General features: G+C 36.9%; 1 protein-coding gene across 11 annotated transcripts in view; it reads right to left on the bottom strand.

Moving 5' to 3' along the window:
- The window catches only part of TTLL7 (tubulin tyrosine ligase like 7), a 147,567-nt gene that overhangs the window by 17,187 nt on the left and 111,032 nt on the right, over window positions 1-19,348 (bottom strand). For 10 of the 11 annotated variants that reach the window (XR_004289915.1, XM_032361722.1, XM_032361730.1 and 7 more), the window contains one exon: window positions 12,927-13,087. Coding sequence is in view for 10 of the 11 variants with exons in the window: in XM_032361722.1 (XP_032217613.1) it covers window positions 12,927-13,087 (161 nt within the window). In the remaining variant the exon portion in view is untranslated. Of the gene's footprint in view, window positions 1-12,922; window positions 13,088-19,348 lie in introns of those variants that run through there. The other variant, XM_032361732.1, reaches the window with a different exon arrangement.

Below are 19,348 nucleotides of genomic sequence, written 5' to 3'. Positions count from 1 at the left end.
ATACTATGTTAGTTATAATCTGATCAGCTTTGGCTTCTCATTCTCTCATTCTTCCTTAAATACTTAAAATAAACATATGGACCAAAGTCCTTTACCAGTTTTTGGTGTGTATGTTCCCCACCCCTAGCCAAAGACCACATTCTACTCTATTAATCCATATTTAAGTGTCAGTACACCAGAACTCCTTATAAAGAAAAAAAGAAAATGAACAGGTCTTGCTTCATTTGGTATCAGGTTAACTTCTTGTGCACAAAGGAAACCTATCCTTCAAACTGAGTGTATTAGAACTACGTCCCTCACCTCCTATCCACCAGCTGGCATAACTGAATAAATGTGCAATGCCTCTGTAACACTACAGTATCTCAATTTTCAATATTAACACAAAAACAATTTTTAAGATTTTATTTATTTGACAGAGAGAGATCACAAGTAGGCAGAGAGGCAGGCAGAGAGAGAGGAAGGGAAGCAGGCTTCCTGCCGAGCAGAGAGCCCAATGCAGGGCTTGATCCCAGGACCCTGAGACCATGAACTGAGCTGAAGGCAAAGGCTTTATAACCCACTGAGCCACCCTCAACTGGGGAGCCACCCAGGCGCCCCTAACATAAAGATTTTTAAGAAGGTGAAAGTATGTAGAAATAATTTACGATAGCAGTGCCTTTATCAAAGAACTCAAGATCTTATCTGCTTTCTTTCTGAATCTAAATTCCAAAACAAAACAGAATTCAGAAAAAAAAAAAAAAAAAAACTTAAGTGGTTAAGAAGTTCATTTGGTCCTCCCTAATCCTCAGAGATGTTTAACAGGAAAGAACTTTATATGACACTTTTTAGTAATGTAACAATAAGATACAGAATACTAAATACTTCTGTCAACAAAGGGGAGTTGTTATTAATGAAATCCAGAGACTTGAAAAGCCTTTCATTGTCCAGCAATCCAATATTTTTCACCAACTTTCTCATCAAAACATTTAAGAAAGCAGTTACCTAAAAAGTAAAACTGATTCATTTCTTTCTCTTTCTCTGGTAGAAGTCCGAATGCATGACTGAGTGGACCAAAGTAGCAGAAAGGAGAAAGGAAAGTAAAATCAAAGCAAAACAAAACAAACAAAAACTGGACTACACCAACTGGATAAACAGCAGCAACGAGCTGAAAAGTACTAACAATAATGTATCCAATTGAAAGTGATATGAGAACGTAAGATTCAGGTCATTTTTCCTCTGTATGATGCACACGGTTTTAAGTGGATTGTAAGTCTAGAAGTAGACTGCTTAGAATAATCCTTACCATTTCCTCTTGCCCAAAGATGCTAAATGAAAAAGTTTTCAATGAGAAATTTCCACTGGAAAATGCCTTTGGCTAAAGGGTCCAAAAAGATTCTCTTTGGGGTTTACATATCATAGTTTTGAGTGGAGAGAGGACTTTACCAAACAACACATTCCTCTCGCATTTACCCACTGCCTCCTACTCTTTGTTTTACCTGGAAAATTCTTCTTCCTCTTCCTACAAGACTCAGCTGAAATGTTACATCCTTTGGCCACATTTCCTTAGTTCTCGGGCCTGAGTTTGAATCCCATAGCACCTAAACTTCCTATACCCCAGTAAAACATGGCAGATAATTTTATTCATGAAAATTCCAAGAGCTATTCTCCTGTAGAGAATACATTCAGAATGTGATAACAAGAAAAGTTTCCATGTGATAACAAGGGTCACTGAGCATGGGCTTCAGTGGTCTGGAAGAACAAGAAAGAGAGATAAAGATGTCTTCTATGTTATGTGTCAGTAAAACCCTTGGACCAACTCTAGGGAAAAACTACCACAGAGATCTACAATATTCTTTGATGTTTCTGGATGTTGACAGGAAGTGGTTAATTTATTTTGTTTTATTATTGGGGTGTTGATAGGCAGAGGCAAGAATCAAGGTGGCCGAGTTATTTGGATTACACTTTTCCAAGATTTTATACCTAACTGTGAAAGACAGTTATGCCTTTTACTAAAATCATTCCTTTAAAAGATACATATGTAGTGAAAAGAAGGGGCACATGTGCCCAAATATTCATAGTACAATGTCCACAATAGCTAAACTGTGGAAGGAGCCGAGATGCCCTTCAGAAGATGAATGGATAAAGAAGATGTGGTTCATATATACAATGGAATATTATTCAGCCATCAGAAAAGATGAATACCCACCATTTGCATTGACATGGATGGAACTAAAGGGGATTAAGCTGAGTGAAATAAGTCAATCAGAGAAAGACAATTATCATATGGTTTCACTTGTATGTGGAACATAAGCAATAGCACAGAGGACCATAGGGAAAGGGAGGGAAAACAGAAAGGGGAGAAATCAAAGAGGGAGATGAACCATGAGAGACTATGGACCAGGAAACAAACTGAGGGTTTCAGAGGGAAGGGTTGGAGGATGGGATAACTGGATAAAGGGAATTAAGAAGGGCACGTGTTATGATGAGCACTGGGTGTTATATGCAACTAATGAATCATTGGACACTACATCAAAAACTAATGATGTACTATACAGTGGTTAACTGAACATAATAAATTAAATAAATAAATAAAATCATTCCTTTAGAAGTGAGTTAAGAGTAGATTTTTACCTTGACTACTAGGCTGCTAGGCCAAAGGTTAAATGAATATTCATCAATTAGACATGATTCAAAGGATTATTAGAACTACTCTTGAGTCCAAACTGGGAATCAAAACATACACAATGCTCTGTGATCTAGTTAAATTAAGGAAGCCTAAGAAACCCATTTGTAAGGTTACAAAATAAAATCCAGGGTTAAACTCATCTCTACAGACCACCAAGGTTTTAAAGAAATGGATGGAGAGTGGTCAAATTGGACTCAAAGCTACTCCTGCTCTTATTTGCCCAGATGCAATGGGGCTGGGGATCTGGCTAATACTTAAATCAAGCAAGCCAGGGTGCCTGGATGGCTCAGTTGGTTAAGCAACTGCCTTCAGCTCAGGTCATGATCCCAGAGTCCTGGGATCGGATCCCACATCAGGCTCCCAGCTCCATGGGGAATCTGCTTCTCCCTCTGACCTTCTCCCCTCTCATGCTCTCTCCCATTCTCTCTCAAATAAATAAAATCTTTCAAAAATATGATAAATCAAGTAACACTGTCAACCACTGGGAATGCTGCTTTGAGGGGAGTGAATACAACACAGTTAAGGGCTTCGGCTCTTGACTCAGAAAACCTGGGTTTAGATCCTGGCTCATCTAGGCACTAGAAGAACTTGGGCAAATTTTATGTTCTCTTTATGCTTTAATTTCCTCATCTGTACAATGAGAATAATAATATACTCAAAATATTAAAGTGGTAATTGTAAGAATATATAATACGTAGGATGAATACCCAATTTTTGCACCAACATAGATGGGACAGGAGGAGATGATGCTGAGTGAACTAAGTCAAGCAGAGAAAGACAATTATCATATGGTTTCACTTATTTGTGGAACATAAGGAATAGCATGGAGGACATTAGGAGAAGGAAGGGGAAAATGAAGGGGGGAAATCAAAAGGGGAGACAAACCGTGAGAGATTGTGGACTCCAGGAAACAAAAGGATGGTTTTAGAAAGGAGAGGGTTGGGAAGATGAGAAGCCTGGTGATGGATATTAAGGAGGGCATGGATTACATGGAGCACTGGCTGTTATATGCAAACAACCATGGGAACACTACATCAAAAACTAATGATGTACTACTGTATGGTGACTAACATAACACAATAAAAAATTTTAAAAAATTTTTAAAAAGAACATTTGATCTACAGTAAAACAAAAGACTATATAATATGTAAAATAGTATCAGGCATTTAGTAAGTCAGATGCTATTAACTCTCATTATCAACACTCATAGTAATAGATAGCACCAGGGAAATTTAAGGGGAGTATTGGCCAAGGAAGAAAAAAATGATTCTGAATCAATTAGAATATATTACCAATACAGTTCACGGAAGAGATGTCAGAGGAAAAGAAGAACCCAACTTTATGGGCATCTTTAGGGTATGGAGTTAGAGATTATCTCATGGATTCAAAACCACCAATACTGATTTCAGTAGCAGACTATCTGACCGCTTTTCCTGCTGAAGAATAGTTAGGATTCATATACAGCATTCTAACTGATGTGGAAAACAAAGGCAGATGTAAGTATAGATAAAGTTCCTTATAACGTGCAGCCCAATGACAAATATTTGAGGTGAGCAGAGTATAACCTTCCTCCAGGAACTCCCAACTGTCTTACTGTTAATGCTCTGATAGAGGGAAAAACAACCTTAGCTTGATGGTAGCTAGGTCTCCAGATTTCTGTGTGTCTTCTTTAGCATGTGAAAATCCTTTAGCATACGAAAATCAGGAAGCTTACCTGATCTTTACCTCCCCCAACTCCACAATATTTGTTCCCAAATAGTTCCTCACAATACCAGGGCAGTCTTTCTGCCCTCAAGTATTCTTTCTAGGCCATTAACTCTGAACCCCAACATTTCCACAAGTATTCTCAAGCATTCTTTCTTGGCCATTGACTCTGAACCCCAACAATTCCACATCACAACCACAGTGGATCAACAAGCAGAAACAAAATTCCAATTATAAGTCCAGATTGAGAGAACTTCTACAGAAAACCAACTAATAGGCCATGGAATATAGTTCAAATGTTCCACTTAAATCTCTATAGAAATAATTTATAGCCAAGATTATTCTCAGATTTTACCACAAGCCAGAGCAGAACAGAATTATAAATTCTTTCTGTTTTTAAGTGGCTATTGAGGAACATGATAGTGGTGAGAATAAGTCTGAAAATGGTATGAATTAATCAGTATTAGATGATTAGAATGTTTAAATGGAGGACACTGGAGATCACTTCAGACTGTGATAGTCTAAGATTTTACCAAAAAGGGGGACACATCCTGGGTGTTTATATTGGATTTAAATAATACAGGAAGGATTGGAGGTTTGGGGTTGTAGAAGGCAGACCCATCAGTTACTCAATGATATCAAAACCTCAGATCAAGAAAAGAATAAATTTTAAAATTATTTGAAAAATAATGAGTTTCTTTTTCTGGAACAAACTTCAAGTAAAAGAGTAATGAGAGGGAAAATTAGAGAAATAAGAAAGCACCAGCATGTTAGAAAGTGTTGTGTCTCTAGATAAGAAGTCTAAACTTTAATGATAAATGAGGGAAATCACTAGAGATTTTAGGAAATGACCCTGACAGTAGGATAGATACAGGAAACAAAAAGCCGGAGACAAAAATGTCTAGAAATCTATTAATTTTACCTAGCCCTTCTACCAAAAGGTTCCTCCTATCTGAAATCCTATAATACTTTATCTAGGTCTCTTTCATAAGCATTACTTTTATATATATTTTATTTTATCTACTAGAAGCAGCAGAACTTACTGGTTCAGACCATAAACTCTGGGGCCAGGCTCCCCAAGTCCAAATCCCAGTTGCACTAAGTCCTTAGTGCCTATCTATGCCTTAGTTTCCTTATCTACGAAATGGAGATAAATCATAGAACTTGCTTCAAAGTGTTGTTATAAAGATTAGATCACTCAATACACATAAAGTTTTTAGAGCAAAGCCTGGCACATAGTAAATAGAATAGCTTTAGCAATTACCATTTTTAAGAGTCTTGACAGCAGGATCTGTGTCAAAATCAACTTTGTCTCTCCAAAAGTATCTAACACAGTAGTAAGTACTGGATAATTGCTAAGAACAATGAAAAAGAATGTAAAGTAGCCACAGTGGGAATGTGACGGAAAACCAACAGGATTCAACAAACCACTGAATAAAGACTGGGAAGGAGAAGACATATGCAGATGCCCATGAGAGAGCAAACCCGAGTAACAGGGAGGATAACAACAGGATTAAGAGAAGGCCAGAAAAGAAGCTGTTTCTGAATGAAAGGGAGGTTCAGAATGTCTGGTTTTAGACATCTTAAGGCTAATATGAAAATGAGTTACAACAGCTTTGGCAGGACTGAAACTCTGGTGAGGAGCACAAGTGTGCCATATTTTGGAAGTCTGTTACATGAAGACAAGAGCAGAAGAAACTTAAAGTTACTGATTTGTAATTTAGATTTTTCACTAAGACTACCTTGGCACTGAGGTGGGGGGAGAGTTCCAAGATGGTGGAGTAGTAGGGGGACCCTGAACTTGCCTTGTCCTTTGAATACCATTAGATCAACTTTCATATTTTTAACAACTAGGAAAAGGATCGGAAGAATATGGAAACAACCTCCAGAGCTGGAGCCAGAGAATTTGGCAGAGGCAAGTTTTCAGAGCCCTGTACTGGGGGATAGGGAAGCCCCGCAGCCAGAAGAGGGGAAAGCCCAGTTGGAGGAGCAGTCAGGAAGAGGGAGATGGTTGGACAGATTGCAGCGGTTTATAACCTCACAGTAAGCCATGATGAGTAGGTCTCTGTGTTACTCAGGGAAAGAGTGCTCCCTGTCCTCGAGGGCATTTGGAGGAGCATATTTGTCCTCTCCAGAGACCAGGGGACAGCTGGGAGCCATTGAGTGGACCTTAGCAGCACCATCAGAGGAGCACACAGAGGGCAGAAAACCTCTTAACTTTTTGGTGTGAACCACAATAGTCTTAAACCTCTGTGTGCGTGCCAATCGACCCCTTTGCTGGGACTGACAGAGCAAGACAGACAGCTGAGCAGGAGCTTCTGGGAGTCCTCCTCCCCGGAGACAAGAGTAAGGTGATGTCATATTCTACCTCTGACACCATCCATTCCTCCTCCCACCCACCAGCACAGTCAGATGCCAGAGAGAAACACAGCACCTCTAGTGGAGGTTGGAGTCCCCTACACTAAACCCCACCCTTCTCAACTGGCAGGAACATCTTTAGGAGAGCAAGTCAGTTTGTTAATGAGAACAGAAGGCCTCTCCCTCAGAAGACCAACACAAATCACCCTCCCCATACTAAGTCTACTGATTAAAGAACATCAGCTCCCAGTTTAACTTCACAAACAAGTCAAAGCATACCTACTTAAAGGAACAAACACTTCCCACTACAAGCAAGGAGGAACTATGTAGAGGAAGGACCAGGGGAAAGAGCAGTCAAAACACAAAGCAGAGTGTACACAGCATGCAGCAGAATCACTTCCTGAAAATGTTGTTGTTGATATTATTATTGCTGTTTTTGCTGTGGGGTTTTTTTTCCCCCTTTTTCTTTCCACCTTTCTTTTCTGGACAAAATGACTAGAAGGAGAAATCACAGTAAAAGAAAGTACCAGAGGTAGCATTCTGCCATAGATTTAATCAATATGGATATAAGTAAGATGTTGGAACTAAAATCCAGAACAACTATAAAGATACTAGCTGCCCTTGAAAAAAAAAAAAAAACAAACATAAAAGACACTAGAGAATCCCTTACTACAGAAATAAAAGAACTAAAATCTGATTGGGCCAAAATTAAAAATGCTATTACTGAAATGCAATTAAAAAAAAAAAAATGGAGGCTCTAACTCCTGGGTAAATGAGGCAGAAGAGAAGGCCAGTAGTTTAGAAGACAAAATGATGGGAAGTAATGAAGCTGAGAAAAAGAGAAAAAAAAACTACTGGATCATGAGGGGAGAATTTGAGAAATCAGTGATACCATAAAGCTCAATAATACTTGAATAATAGGGGTGCCAGAAGATGAGGGGGGCAGGTTTATTTGACCAAATTAAAGCTAAAAATTTCCCTAATCTGGGGAAGGAAACAGGTATTCAAATCCAGGAGGCACAGAAAACCCCCATCAAAATCAATAAAAATAGGTCAACACCCCAACATATACTAGTGGGGCTTGAAAATTTCAGAGATAAAGAGAAAATCCTGAAAGCAGCTTGATATAAAGGGTCCTTAACCTGCAAATGTAGAAACATAAACCAGGCAACAGACCTACCCACAGAGACCTGGAAGGCCAGAAAGGACAAGGTGCTAAATGAGAAAATATGCAATCAAGAATACTTTATCCAAAAAGATTGTTATTCAGAATGGAATGTGTGATCACTGAACCAACCCTGCAAGAAATATTAAAGGGGATCATTTGAGTGAAGAGAGAGTATAAAAGTAACAAAGATCAGAAAGGAACAGAGACAACCTATAGAAACAGTGACTTTAAAGATAAGACAGTGGCACAAAATTTATATCTTTCAATAATCCCTCTGGATGGAAATGGACTAAAAGCTCCAATTGAAAGACAATGGATATCAGATTGGATTTTTTTAAAAAAAGACCCATCAATAGGCTGTCTACAGGAGACTCATTTTAGACCCAAAGATTGAAAGGGGGTGGGGATACCTATTTATCATGCTAATGGACATCAAAAGAAAGCTAGGGTAGCAATCCTTATATCAGACAAATTAGATTTTAAACCAAAGACTGTAATAAGAAATGAAGAGGGACACTATATTATAATTAAAGGGTCTATCCAACAATGAGATCTAACAATTATAAATATTTATGCCCCTAACTTGGGAGCAGCCAATTAACTAATAACAAAATTAAAGATACACACTGATAGTAATACAATAGTAGTAGGGGACTTTAACACTCCACTAACAGCAATGGACAGATCATCTAAGCAGAAGATCAACAATGAAACAAGGGCTTTGAATGACACACACTGGACTTCACAGATATATTCAGAACATTGCATCCTAAAACAACAGAATATACATTCTTCCTGACTTATTCGCTAAGCATGATACGCTCTAGTTCCATCCATGTTGTCGCAAATGGCAAGATTTCATTTCTTTTGATGGCTGCATAGTATTCCATTGTGTATATAAGTCAAGCAGAGAAAGACAACTATCATATGATCTCCCTGATATGAGGAAGTGGTGATGCAACATGGGGGCTTAAGTGGGTAGGAGAAGAATCAATGAAACAAGATGGGATTGGGAGGGAGACAAACCATAAATGACTCTTAATCTTACAAAACAAACTGAGGGTTGCTGGGGGGAGGGAGGTTGGGAGAAGGCGGGGTGGGGTTATGGACATTGGGGAGGGTATGTGCTTTGGTGAGTGCTGATTCACAGACCTGTACCCCTGGGGATAAAAATACATGTTTATAAAAAATAAAAAATTAAAAAAAAAAAAAAAAGAATATACATTCTTCTTGAGTGCACATGGAACATTCTCCAGAATAGATCACATACTGGCTCACAAATCAGGTATCAACTGGTACTAAAAGATGAGGATATTCCCTGCATATTCTCAGACCATGATGCTTTAAAATTTGGAACTCATTCACAAGAGAAAATTCGGAAGGAACACAAATACATGGAGGTTAAAGAGCATCCTACTAAAGAATAAATGAATCAACCAGAAAATTAAAGAAAATTTTTAAAAATTCATGGAAGCAAATGAAAATTAAAACACAAAATTTCAGAACCTTTTGGATGCAGCAAAGGTGGTCCTAGAAAGGCAGTATATAGCAATACAGGCTTTTCTCAAGAACAAGAAAAGGCTCAAATATACAAGTTAATCTTATAACTAAAGGAGCCATAAAAAAGCACAGCAAATAAAGGCTAAACCCAGCAACAGAAGAGAAATAATAAATATTAGAACAGAAACCAATTAAATAGCAGAAACCAATTAAAATAAAAAAATAGTAAAAGAACAGTAGAACAGATCAATGAAACTAGGAGCAAGTTCTTTGAAAGAATTAATAAAAACAATAAACCCCTAGCCAGACTTAACAAAGAGAAAAGAGAAAGGATCTAAATTAGTAAAATTACAAATGAAAGAGGAGAGATCACAACACTGAAGAATTACAATTATACAAATATATTACATCAACTATATGTGAACAAATGGGCAATGTTGAAGAAATAGATACATTCCTAGAACATATGAAGTACCAAAATTGAACCAGGAAGAAATAGAAAAACGGAACAGACCCATAACCACTAAGGAAACTGAAGCAGTAATCAAAAATCTCCCAAAAAACAAGAGTCCAGAGCTGGATGGCTTCCCAAGGAAATTCTACCAAACATTTAAAGAATTAATATGTATTCTTCTGAAGCTGTTGCAAAAAACAGAAACAGAAGGAAAACTTCCAAACTCCTTCTATGTGACCAGAATTACTTTGATCCCCAAACCAGACCAAACCTACCAAAAAGGAGAATTACAGATCAATGTCCCTGACGAACATGGATGCCAAAATTCTCACCAAGATACTAGTCAATAGGATGCAACAGTGCCTTAAAAGGTTTTTCACCACAACCAAATGAGATTTATTCCTGGGCTGCAAGGATGGTTCAATCAATTTGATATCCTACATTAATAAAAGAAAGGACAAGAACCATATCATCCTCTCAATAGAGGCAGAAAAACTATTTGACAAAACACAGCATCCTTTCTTGACTTAAAACTCTTCACAGTATAGGGATAGAGGGAACATACCTCAATATCATAGAAGCCATATATGAAAAGCCCACAGCGAATATCATTCTCAATAGGAAACAGAACTATTCCCCTAAGGTCAGGAACCCAAGAGGGATGTCCACTTTCACCAATGTTGTTCAACATAGTACTAGAAATCCTAGCCTAAGCAATCAAAGAAAAAGAAATAAATCAGCATCCAAATTGGCAAAGAACTCAAACTTTCACTCTTCACAGATGACATGATAATCTTCATAGGAAACACAAAAGACTTCAACCCCAAATTTGCTAGAACTCATCAGGAATTTATCAAAGTTATAAGACATAAAATCAATGCACAGAAATCAGTTGCATTCCTATACACTAACAAGGGAACAGAAGAAAAAGAAATTAAGGAAATAATCCCATTTACAATGGCACCAAATACCATAAGATACCTAGAAATAAACCTAACCAAAGAGGTAAATGATCTGTTACCCAAAAGCTAGAGAACACTTATGAAAGAATTGAGGAAGACATAAAGAAATGGAAAAACTCCCATGCTCACAGATTGGAAGAACAAATATTGTGAAAATGTCTATAAAGTAATCTATACATTCAATGCAATCCATATCAAAATACCATCAACATTTTTCACAGAGCTGAAACAAATAATCCTAAAATTTGTACAGAACCAGAAAAGACCCCGAATAGCCAAAGGAATGTTGAAAGAGAAAATCAAAGCTATGGCATCACAATTCTGGGCTTTAAGCTCTATCACAAAATTGGAATCATCAAGATAGCATGGTATACTGGCATAAAAACAGACAAATAAATTAAAGTAACAGAATAGAGAACCGAGAAATGAACCCTCAACTCTATGTTTATATAATCTTTGACAAAGCAGGAAAGAATGTCCACTGGAAAAAAGACAGTCTTTTCAACAAACAGTGTTGGGAAAATTGGACATCCACGTGTAGGAAAATGAAACTGAACCACTTTCTTACACCAAACATAAAAATAAACTCAAAATGGATGAAAGACCTAAATGTGAGACAGGAATCCATCAAAATCCTTGAGGAGAATATGGCCAGCAACATCTCTGACCTTGGCCATAGCAACTTCTTGCTAGACAGGTTTCCAAAAGCAAGGGAAACAAAAGCAAAAATGAAATATTGGGACTTCATCAAGATAAAAATCTTTTGCATAGCAAAGGAAACAGCCAATAAAACTAAAAGACAACCAAGAGAATGGGAGAAGATATTTTCAAATGACATATCAGATAAAGGGCTGGTATCCAAAGTCTAGAAAGAACTTATCAAACTCAACACCCAAAGAACAAGGAATCTAGTCAAGAAATGGGCAGAGGACACAAATAGACATTTCTCCAAACATGTCAGACAGACAGATGGTCAACAGACACATGAATAAATGCTCAATATCACTCAGCATCAGGAAAATACAAACCAAAACCATAATGAGATACCACCTCACAATGGTCAGAATGGCTAAAATGAACAAGTCAGGAAACAAGAAATGGTGAGATGTGGAGAAAGGGGACCCCTTTTACACTGCTGGTGGGCATGCAAGCAGGTACAGAGACTCTGAAAAACAGCATAGAGATTTCTCAAAAAGTTAAAAATAGAGTTACCCAACAACCCAGAAATTGCACTATTAGGGATTTATCCTAAAGATACAAATGTAGTGACCTGAAGGGGCACCTACACCCTTAATGTTTATAGCAGCAATGTCCACAATAGCCAAACTATAGAAAGAGCACAGATATCAATCAACAGGTGAATGACTAAAGAAATGTGGTATATATATATACATACATATGTGTATATACACACACACACATATTCTTCTTTTTTCTTTATTCATATATATATATATATATATATATATATGGAATATTATGCAGCCATTAAAAATTAAAATCTTGCCATTTGCAATGATGAGGATGAAACTAGAGAGTATTATGCTAAGTGAAATAAGTCAATCAGAGAAAGAAAATTATCATATGGTTTCACTCATATGTAGAATTTAAGAAACAAAACAGAGGATCATAGGGGAAGGGAGGGAAAAATAAAAGAAGATGAAATCAGAGAGGGAGAAAAAATAATGATGGGAAATTAAACTGAAGTTTGCTGGAGGGGATGGGGTGGTGAGATGGGGTAACTGGGTGATGGCCATTAAGGAGGGTACTTGATGTAATGAGTACTGTGTGTTAACATGCACCTAATGAATCACTAACCTCTACCTCTGAAACTAATAACATACTATATGTAAATTAATTGAATTTAAATAAAACAAAATTAAAGACTACCTTCTTTCCATTGAATTCAAATTAGTTAGGTATTGTGTTCATATTCATGATCTCATCTAAATCAGTCTGCTATAAATTATAGCCAAATACAAAACTAAATGCAGTAAAAAAAAATTCCATATTTTAACATCATTATAGAAATTCAACCATTTTATTGGGCTTCCTATATAACTAAATAGTAAAATGTTAAAAGTTAACAATAATAAAAGGTAACTTAGAACTTACCCTGAATCACAGAAACAGTTCCACAGTCCTTGGCCATGACTCCAGAGTAGGCGATTAAAAACCCGGTTGAAAATCCTATATAAACTTACTTCCTCAACATCAGGTACTTTCCAGATACGTGGAAGAATTGTACGAATACTTGTTTTTACTATGTCCAAAACCTAGTGGAAAAAACAAAGTTATTTCAAAATCTAAGCATGTAAGTGTGTGTCTAAAATTCGAAGATGAATATATATAATTCAAAGACAAATTCATACACACACTTATACACACTCATTCACTGAACAACAGCACAGAGTAAAAATCCCAGAAATGGATCCATGCATTTGTGAAACTCTAGTGTATGATGTAGGTGGCAAGTCAGACCATTGGTATAAGAAGACATTAAGTTTAAAATTTAAACCTCAGTTAAATCTAAATTGAATCAATAAATGGAGACTGAAAAATAGCAAGTTTTACTAAGAAAGTAAAGTTGAATCCTCACTCAACTAACAAAAATCAACTCTAGAGGGATTAGAACCTTAGGCTTAAAAAATAAATCATTTAATATATTACTGAAAACTCACTATTGGTGAATATCTTTTCATTTTTAGGTTAGAAAAAGATTATTTTAAGTCATAAAAAAATTTACAGACCATAAAATATTAATAAATTGATTATACTAAAGTTAAGAACTTCTGGACACCAAAAGATACCTTAAGGAAAATAAAAGATCAAGTTACAAACTTGGAAAATATATTTAAAACATACCTCTAACAAAAGATTAATATCAGAAATACATAATGAATGCCTAACAAATTGCTAACACAAGCACTCACAACGTAGGGGGAAGAAAACGGACAAAAAACATGGACTGGAGTTTTACAGAAGAGGAAATAAATTTGCCCAATATATATAATAAATATTAAAACTATAATAAGATATCACTTCATGTCCATTTAACAGACAAAAATTAAAAGTCTGACAATACCAAGTGTTGGAGAGCTAGGGTTATTCAGGGTTTCTTAGACATTATTGGTGGGAGTACCAATTGGTACAGTTGCTCAAAAATAGCTTGGCATTATCTCCCAAAGTTAATAATTCATATACCCTATAACCCAGCAATTTTATTCCTAAGAGAAACTCTCTCAGGGGTTAAAAACAAGACTCATGTACAAGAATGTTCTAACAGCTGTTCATAATTGCAAACACCTGGGAAGAACCCAATTGTCCTTCAGTGGGAGAGTGAACAAATACACTGGTACACTCATTACCTTAAACTATTATATAGAAATCAAGATGAATGAAATACAATGCACAAAACACAGAGTATCCTAGTAACATAATATTAAACTTTTTAAAAATGCAAACCTAAGATTATAATTATATCCTAGTAACATAATATTAAACTTTTAAAAATGTAAACCCGAGATTATAGTATATATAGTATTTTAATAGAAGTAAAAACAACTAAATTTAAATTCCATATGGAGAATAAACATAGACATAATAAGAATTTATAAAAATAGAAAGGACTAGTGAATCCTGAATTTAAGAAAATGGCTACCTGAGATACAGGGAGGATCCAGGGAGATGGAGGAGACCCATTTGGTTAGATGAATAAAGATAATAATAATAATATTAAGATAATAATAGGATAAGAAGATAATAATATGTCATTGCCAGAAGATAGCTTTTGTTTTGGATGTTGGGGTCACCAATGATAAAACTAACCTTAAAAACACTAAATGAAAGCAGGCCAAAGACTTACCAATGATGAGAGAGTATCATGAAATAAGGACTATGACTAAACTAATTCTGAACAACTGAAATCCTAGAGGTTCTAAAAAAGAATCCTAAACCCAAAAAGTGACTTTGTCCAATTTATGTGTATTTAATATTTATACAATGCAAGTATTTCCAATGAAAACTCTTTTTTTAAAAAAGCACCAACAAATATAGTTGTTCAAATTTCAGTTCACCAAAGTAGATTTTCACTTTTTTTTTTTTCCTTAAGTAATCTCTACATCCAACATGGGGCTTGAACTCACAGCCCTGAAAGTTGCACGCTCTACTGACTGAGCCAGGCACCCCAGGTGTTTGCTTCTTGTTTTAAGTATCTGATTGAAGGAACTGCCTATAAATATGTGAGTGAGTCGTGAGGAGAGTAAGAAGCTTGCAAATGTAAGGGCTGAAGGAGGATGGATTTCTCTTCTCTTAATTGGCACAAATGTATAAAGAATTGGAAGCAGATAAAAGAATTATTTAATTTGTCTCTCTTTAAAACAGCCACAGTTTAAAAAGTGATACTTCTTATTTCTGATAAGGCACACGTAGAATAAACATCTGTCAAGTCAATTCAGTAAAAAGATTTCAAAATACTTTATTTTGAGAAGAATGTCAACTTCAGCTTCTCATGAGGAATGGCATGAGCAGCCTCTGGCTTTCCCTTCCCATTCCCGCTTCCTTCCCCATGAAGTGGGAACAGTTGCTACAACCACCACAGCAGGTCAGGGGCATGTCAGATGAGGGGGCGGAGAATAAGGAGAGAGAATGCAATCTGCAATAAAGTCGCTTGGGAAAAGCTTGTTACTACAGATAACAAATGTTTAAGAAGGATTTATTTTTTAAACTTTACTATGAATTACTCACAAGAATACTGCTATGTCCATTGGGCATGAATGCATACCTTTATATTTTTTACAATTTACATTTAATCTATTAGTTTATCTCTATATTTTCTTAAGGTGGAAAGCAGTACCCATGACTGATGTGGTGGAAGTGTCCACACTAGCAGTAAATGATACATTTAAGTCATTTCTCTATTTTCCTTCCTACTTTCTTTAAAGATTTTGTTTTGGGGTTTTTTGTTTTTTTGAATTTTTTTTTTTTTTTTTTTTTTTTTTTTGAAATACAGAGATCACAAGTAGGCAGAGAGAGGCAGGCAGAGAGAGAGAGGAAGAAGTAGGCTTCCCGCTGAGCAGAGAGCCTGATGCAGGGCTTGATCCTAGGACCCTGAGATCATGACCTGAGCCGAAGGCAGGGGCTTAACCCACCTAGCCACCCAGGCGCCCCTCCTTCCTACTTTCTATGTGAGTAATAACAGGCCAAAAGTTGTAATGCAGGAAAAAAATTTAAAAAGTAGCCATATTTACATTAATTTCATATTCTACTATTTTTTTTTAAAATTTGTTAATTTATTTTACAGAGGGGAAAAGGACAGAGGGAGAAGGAGAAGAGCAGACTCCCCCCTGACGGCAGAGCCCCAGGGCTCCATTTCATGACCTGAGCCAAAATCAAGAGTCTGTCACTCAAAGGACTGAGCCACCCAGGTGCCCCTTTCATACTCTATTATTAAATAATTATTCAGCTTTATAGCTTTGAGGTTATAGATTACTTATTTCTTTTTGAATACATTTTATGGTAAAATACATGTGATGCATAAAAACCAAAAAGAAGGGCGGCTAACATGTATGGTCTGCCTGCTCTATACGAAGCACCGAACTAGTACATTGCTTCGTGGACACGTCTTGGCCACTACTCTGTACGTGCTTTATTCTCACTTTAGAGGATATTTTAAAACCATGATGGTCTAATGTTCTCACACACACATGACAAAAAGCAACTTCTGAAAGTGGCCAGGGAGTTAGGGGTGAAGAATGTTTCTGCTCTACTCCTGATATTTCCTCCAACATGGAGAGATGAATAAAATATTCTTGGCCTCTGGCAACACGAGCATCTCTGCTGAGTGGTTTCTCAGAATCATGAGACTCGTATGATCTAGGCAACCCAGGAACTTGCCCCTGTTTTTCCTGAGCCGCTTATGGGGAACATATATTCTCCTTTGCTTCTCTTTGCCTTCAGTTTTAAAGGAGGCACCTGGTTCTGGAGAAAGGAATGTGTTAGAGAGACCTATAATTTGGAGGGCACGTGGGCATACAAACCAAGAGTACAAGAACCTGAGTCCCTCATCTCCACTCTGAGCATTCACATACACTCCTGCCTCTGCTTGGGACAGTCTCCCCTTACCTATTCACCTGGTGAATGTATACAGGGAGACCTTTACCTGCCACTGACCTATGATCTCTTCATCCCCCATTCTTCCCCTATTAATAATTAGCTTGCTTTATTTTAATTTCCTGTTTAATTAATATAGACCATTATCCATATAAAGAGAAGCATTATGCTCATCTTGGGGTAAAAAAAAAAAAACAAAAAAAAAAACACCTTACCACATCCCCGAGGCTCAGCAGGTGTTTATCTTAGTGAAACTATTCTTCGAAGCAAAGTGAAATCTATGCAGACAAGGTAAAAATCAAAGCTAACACTTATTGAGGGCTTACTATGGACCTTGCTGTGGACCAGGAATTGTTCTAAACACTTTTACGTATAGCAATTCATTTAGTCCTCAAAACAAAAACATAAGGTAGACACAAATTGGTCCACGGTCCCTTTTCAAAACATCTTGAGGCTAGATTCCATAATCATACACATTACTATTGCTGCAGGAAAATATGTGAACATGCAAACCAGGAGACAAGACAAAAATAATACATAACTTCCTGTCAGGTCATTGTCGCCAATGGAATTCAGGTAAGTTAGGTTGTGTTGCCTAATGGTTATGAAAAATTTTGTTTGTTTGTTTTGAGGACATTTTGGAGTCTCATTTTATGGATGAGAATGCTCAGGAATGGAGCAGATAAGTAATTTTGCCAAGACTGCACAGCTGGTAAGTGGACAGCAGTTTAGAGAGATCTTTCCTCCTAAGCACTACCCAGCAACTCAAAATTACTTCACAATTACTTCGATCTAACCAGGTGTCAACAACAAATCCTAGAAAAGAATCAAATTGTCACTTCTTGGATTCAGATTTGCCTCTAGTCAAGTAACACTTGGGAAAATGGGTGGTGTCATAGTGTACAGAGAAGACTGCCCAGGCACCCCCTCCATCAGGGCCAGGGCAAAGGGTCTAATCTGCTTAAAAGGCTATACAGATGGGGAGACACTAACTGCACCTTTAACAAAACATCCACTGAATAATTTTAGCAATACAGAGAGCAGACAGGCAAGAAATCAGACTGGAAAGAGGTAAACTCATGCTAGCTCATGTGTAATACTATTTTGGATAACTGGGTGATTTGGGCTTAGAACAAAAAGGACAGAAGATGACTAATTTGCAAAACATGAAAACAAATGGCCAGCAAGGTGCCCTTTGTGTTTATCTGTGGACTCAAGTGAGGCTAAGTTGTAGAATACAGGTATCCTTTCCTGACATTGTGACTTTTAAAAGCATCCTGATCCAACATTAAGCTCTCCCAGGGAAAAAAATAAATGGGAGATTCATTCAATGAAACATTAATAAAATGGAAAGATTTGTCTTTTCCATATGAAATATAGCACATTTGAAGGCATGAAGTACACAGATTCATATTTTACAAGAACATACAGATGTTGAGTGACAAACTGCCCCATATGGCTGAACAGTTGGTTCTAAATTAAAATAATGGCATGAGGTGAGGGAGGTTTAGAAATAACATTAAAATCACTACATGCTGTACTAATGGTGCATGCAGTAGCCATGGCTATAGGGTAAAGGCATTTCTGCTGATGCAAAATGAACCACTCTGTACAGCATCGATGTCAGCCCAAATGAAAAAGAGATGGAAAATAATAACATCAAAACGCATGCAGAAGCAACTACACTGGGTATTAAAAAGAAATTGCTATTTAGAGAAGAAACACTTAATCAACAAAGATCTTATAGAATCCCCGCATAAATACAAATATAGTATAAGCTTACTATCACTATATATTTCTCTTCATCCTCCAATCTTAGTTTATGCCTAGATATCACATCAGAGAATAAGCTTTTCAGCAAATCTGGCATTCTTCACAGCGCACCAACACTGCAATATTTTCATACTTAACATATATTCCTTATAAATTATATAAACCAGCTGGGGCGCCTGGGTGGCTCAGTTGGTTGGACGACTGCTTTCAGCTCAGGTCATGATCCTGGAGTCCCGGGATCGAGTCCCGCATCGGGCTCCCAGCTCCATGGGGAGTCTGCTTCTCCCTCTGACCTTCTCCTCGCTCATGCTCTCTCTCACTGTCTCTCTCTCAAATAAATAAATAAAATCTTTAAAAAAAAAAAAAAAAAAAAAAAAAATTATATAAACCAGCTGCATTCTTGGCAGAAAGCTAAATTATGCAACTGTGTGGAGTTACCGCAACATGATGTTAAATAAGATTAGCTGTTTCCATTTTCACCTGGTGAGGATTCCTTTCAGTATTTAATTCCCTCATCCTTGACCTTTAAAGTTTACATCCATTAAGGAAAATCTGAAATAAGGCACGTGAAAGAGTTTGTGTTTGTGGGTTCTAATCTTAGAGTTTTATAACATTTTAATGAGCAACCAGCAAATGCTTTGATTCTGGAACAG

The sequence above is a fragment of the Mustela erminea genome, chromosome 10, assembly GCF_009829155.1.
Source record: "Mustela erminea isolate mMusErm1 chromosome 10, mMusErm1.Pri, whole genome shotgun sequence".
NCBI classification, from domain to species: Eukaryota; Metazoa; Chordata; class Mammalia; order Carnivora; family Mustelidae; genus Mustela; species Mustela erminea.
The sequence above is the reverse complement of the archived record's forward strand: the minus strand, read 5'-3'. Positions and strand labels throughout refer to the sequence as shown.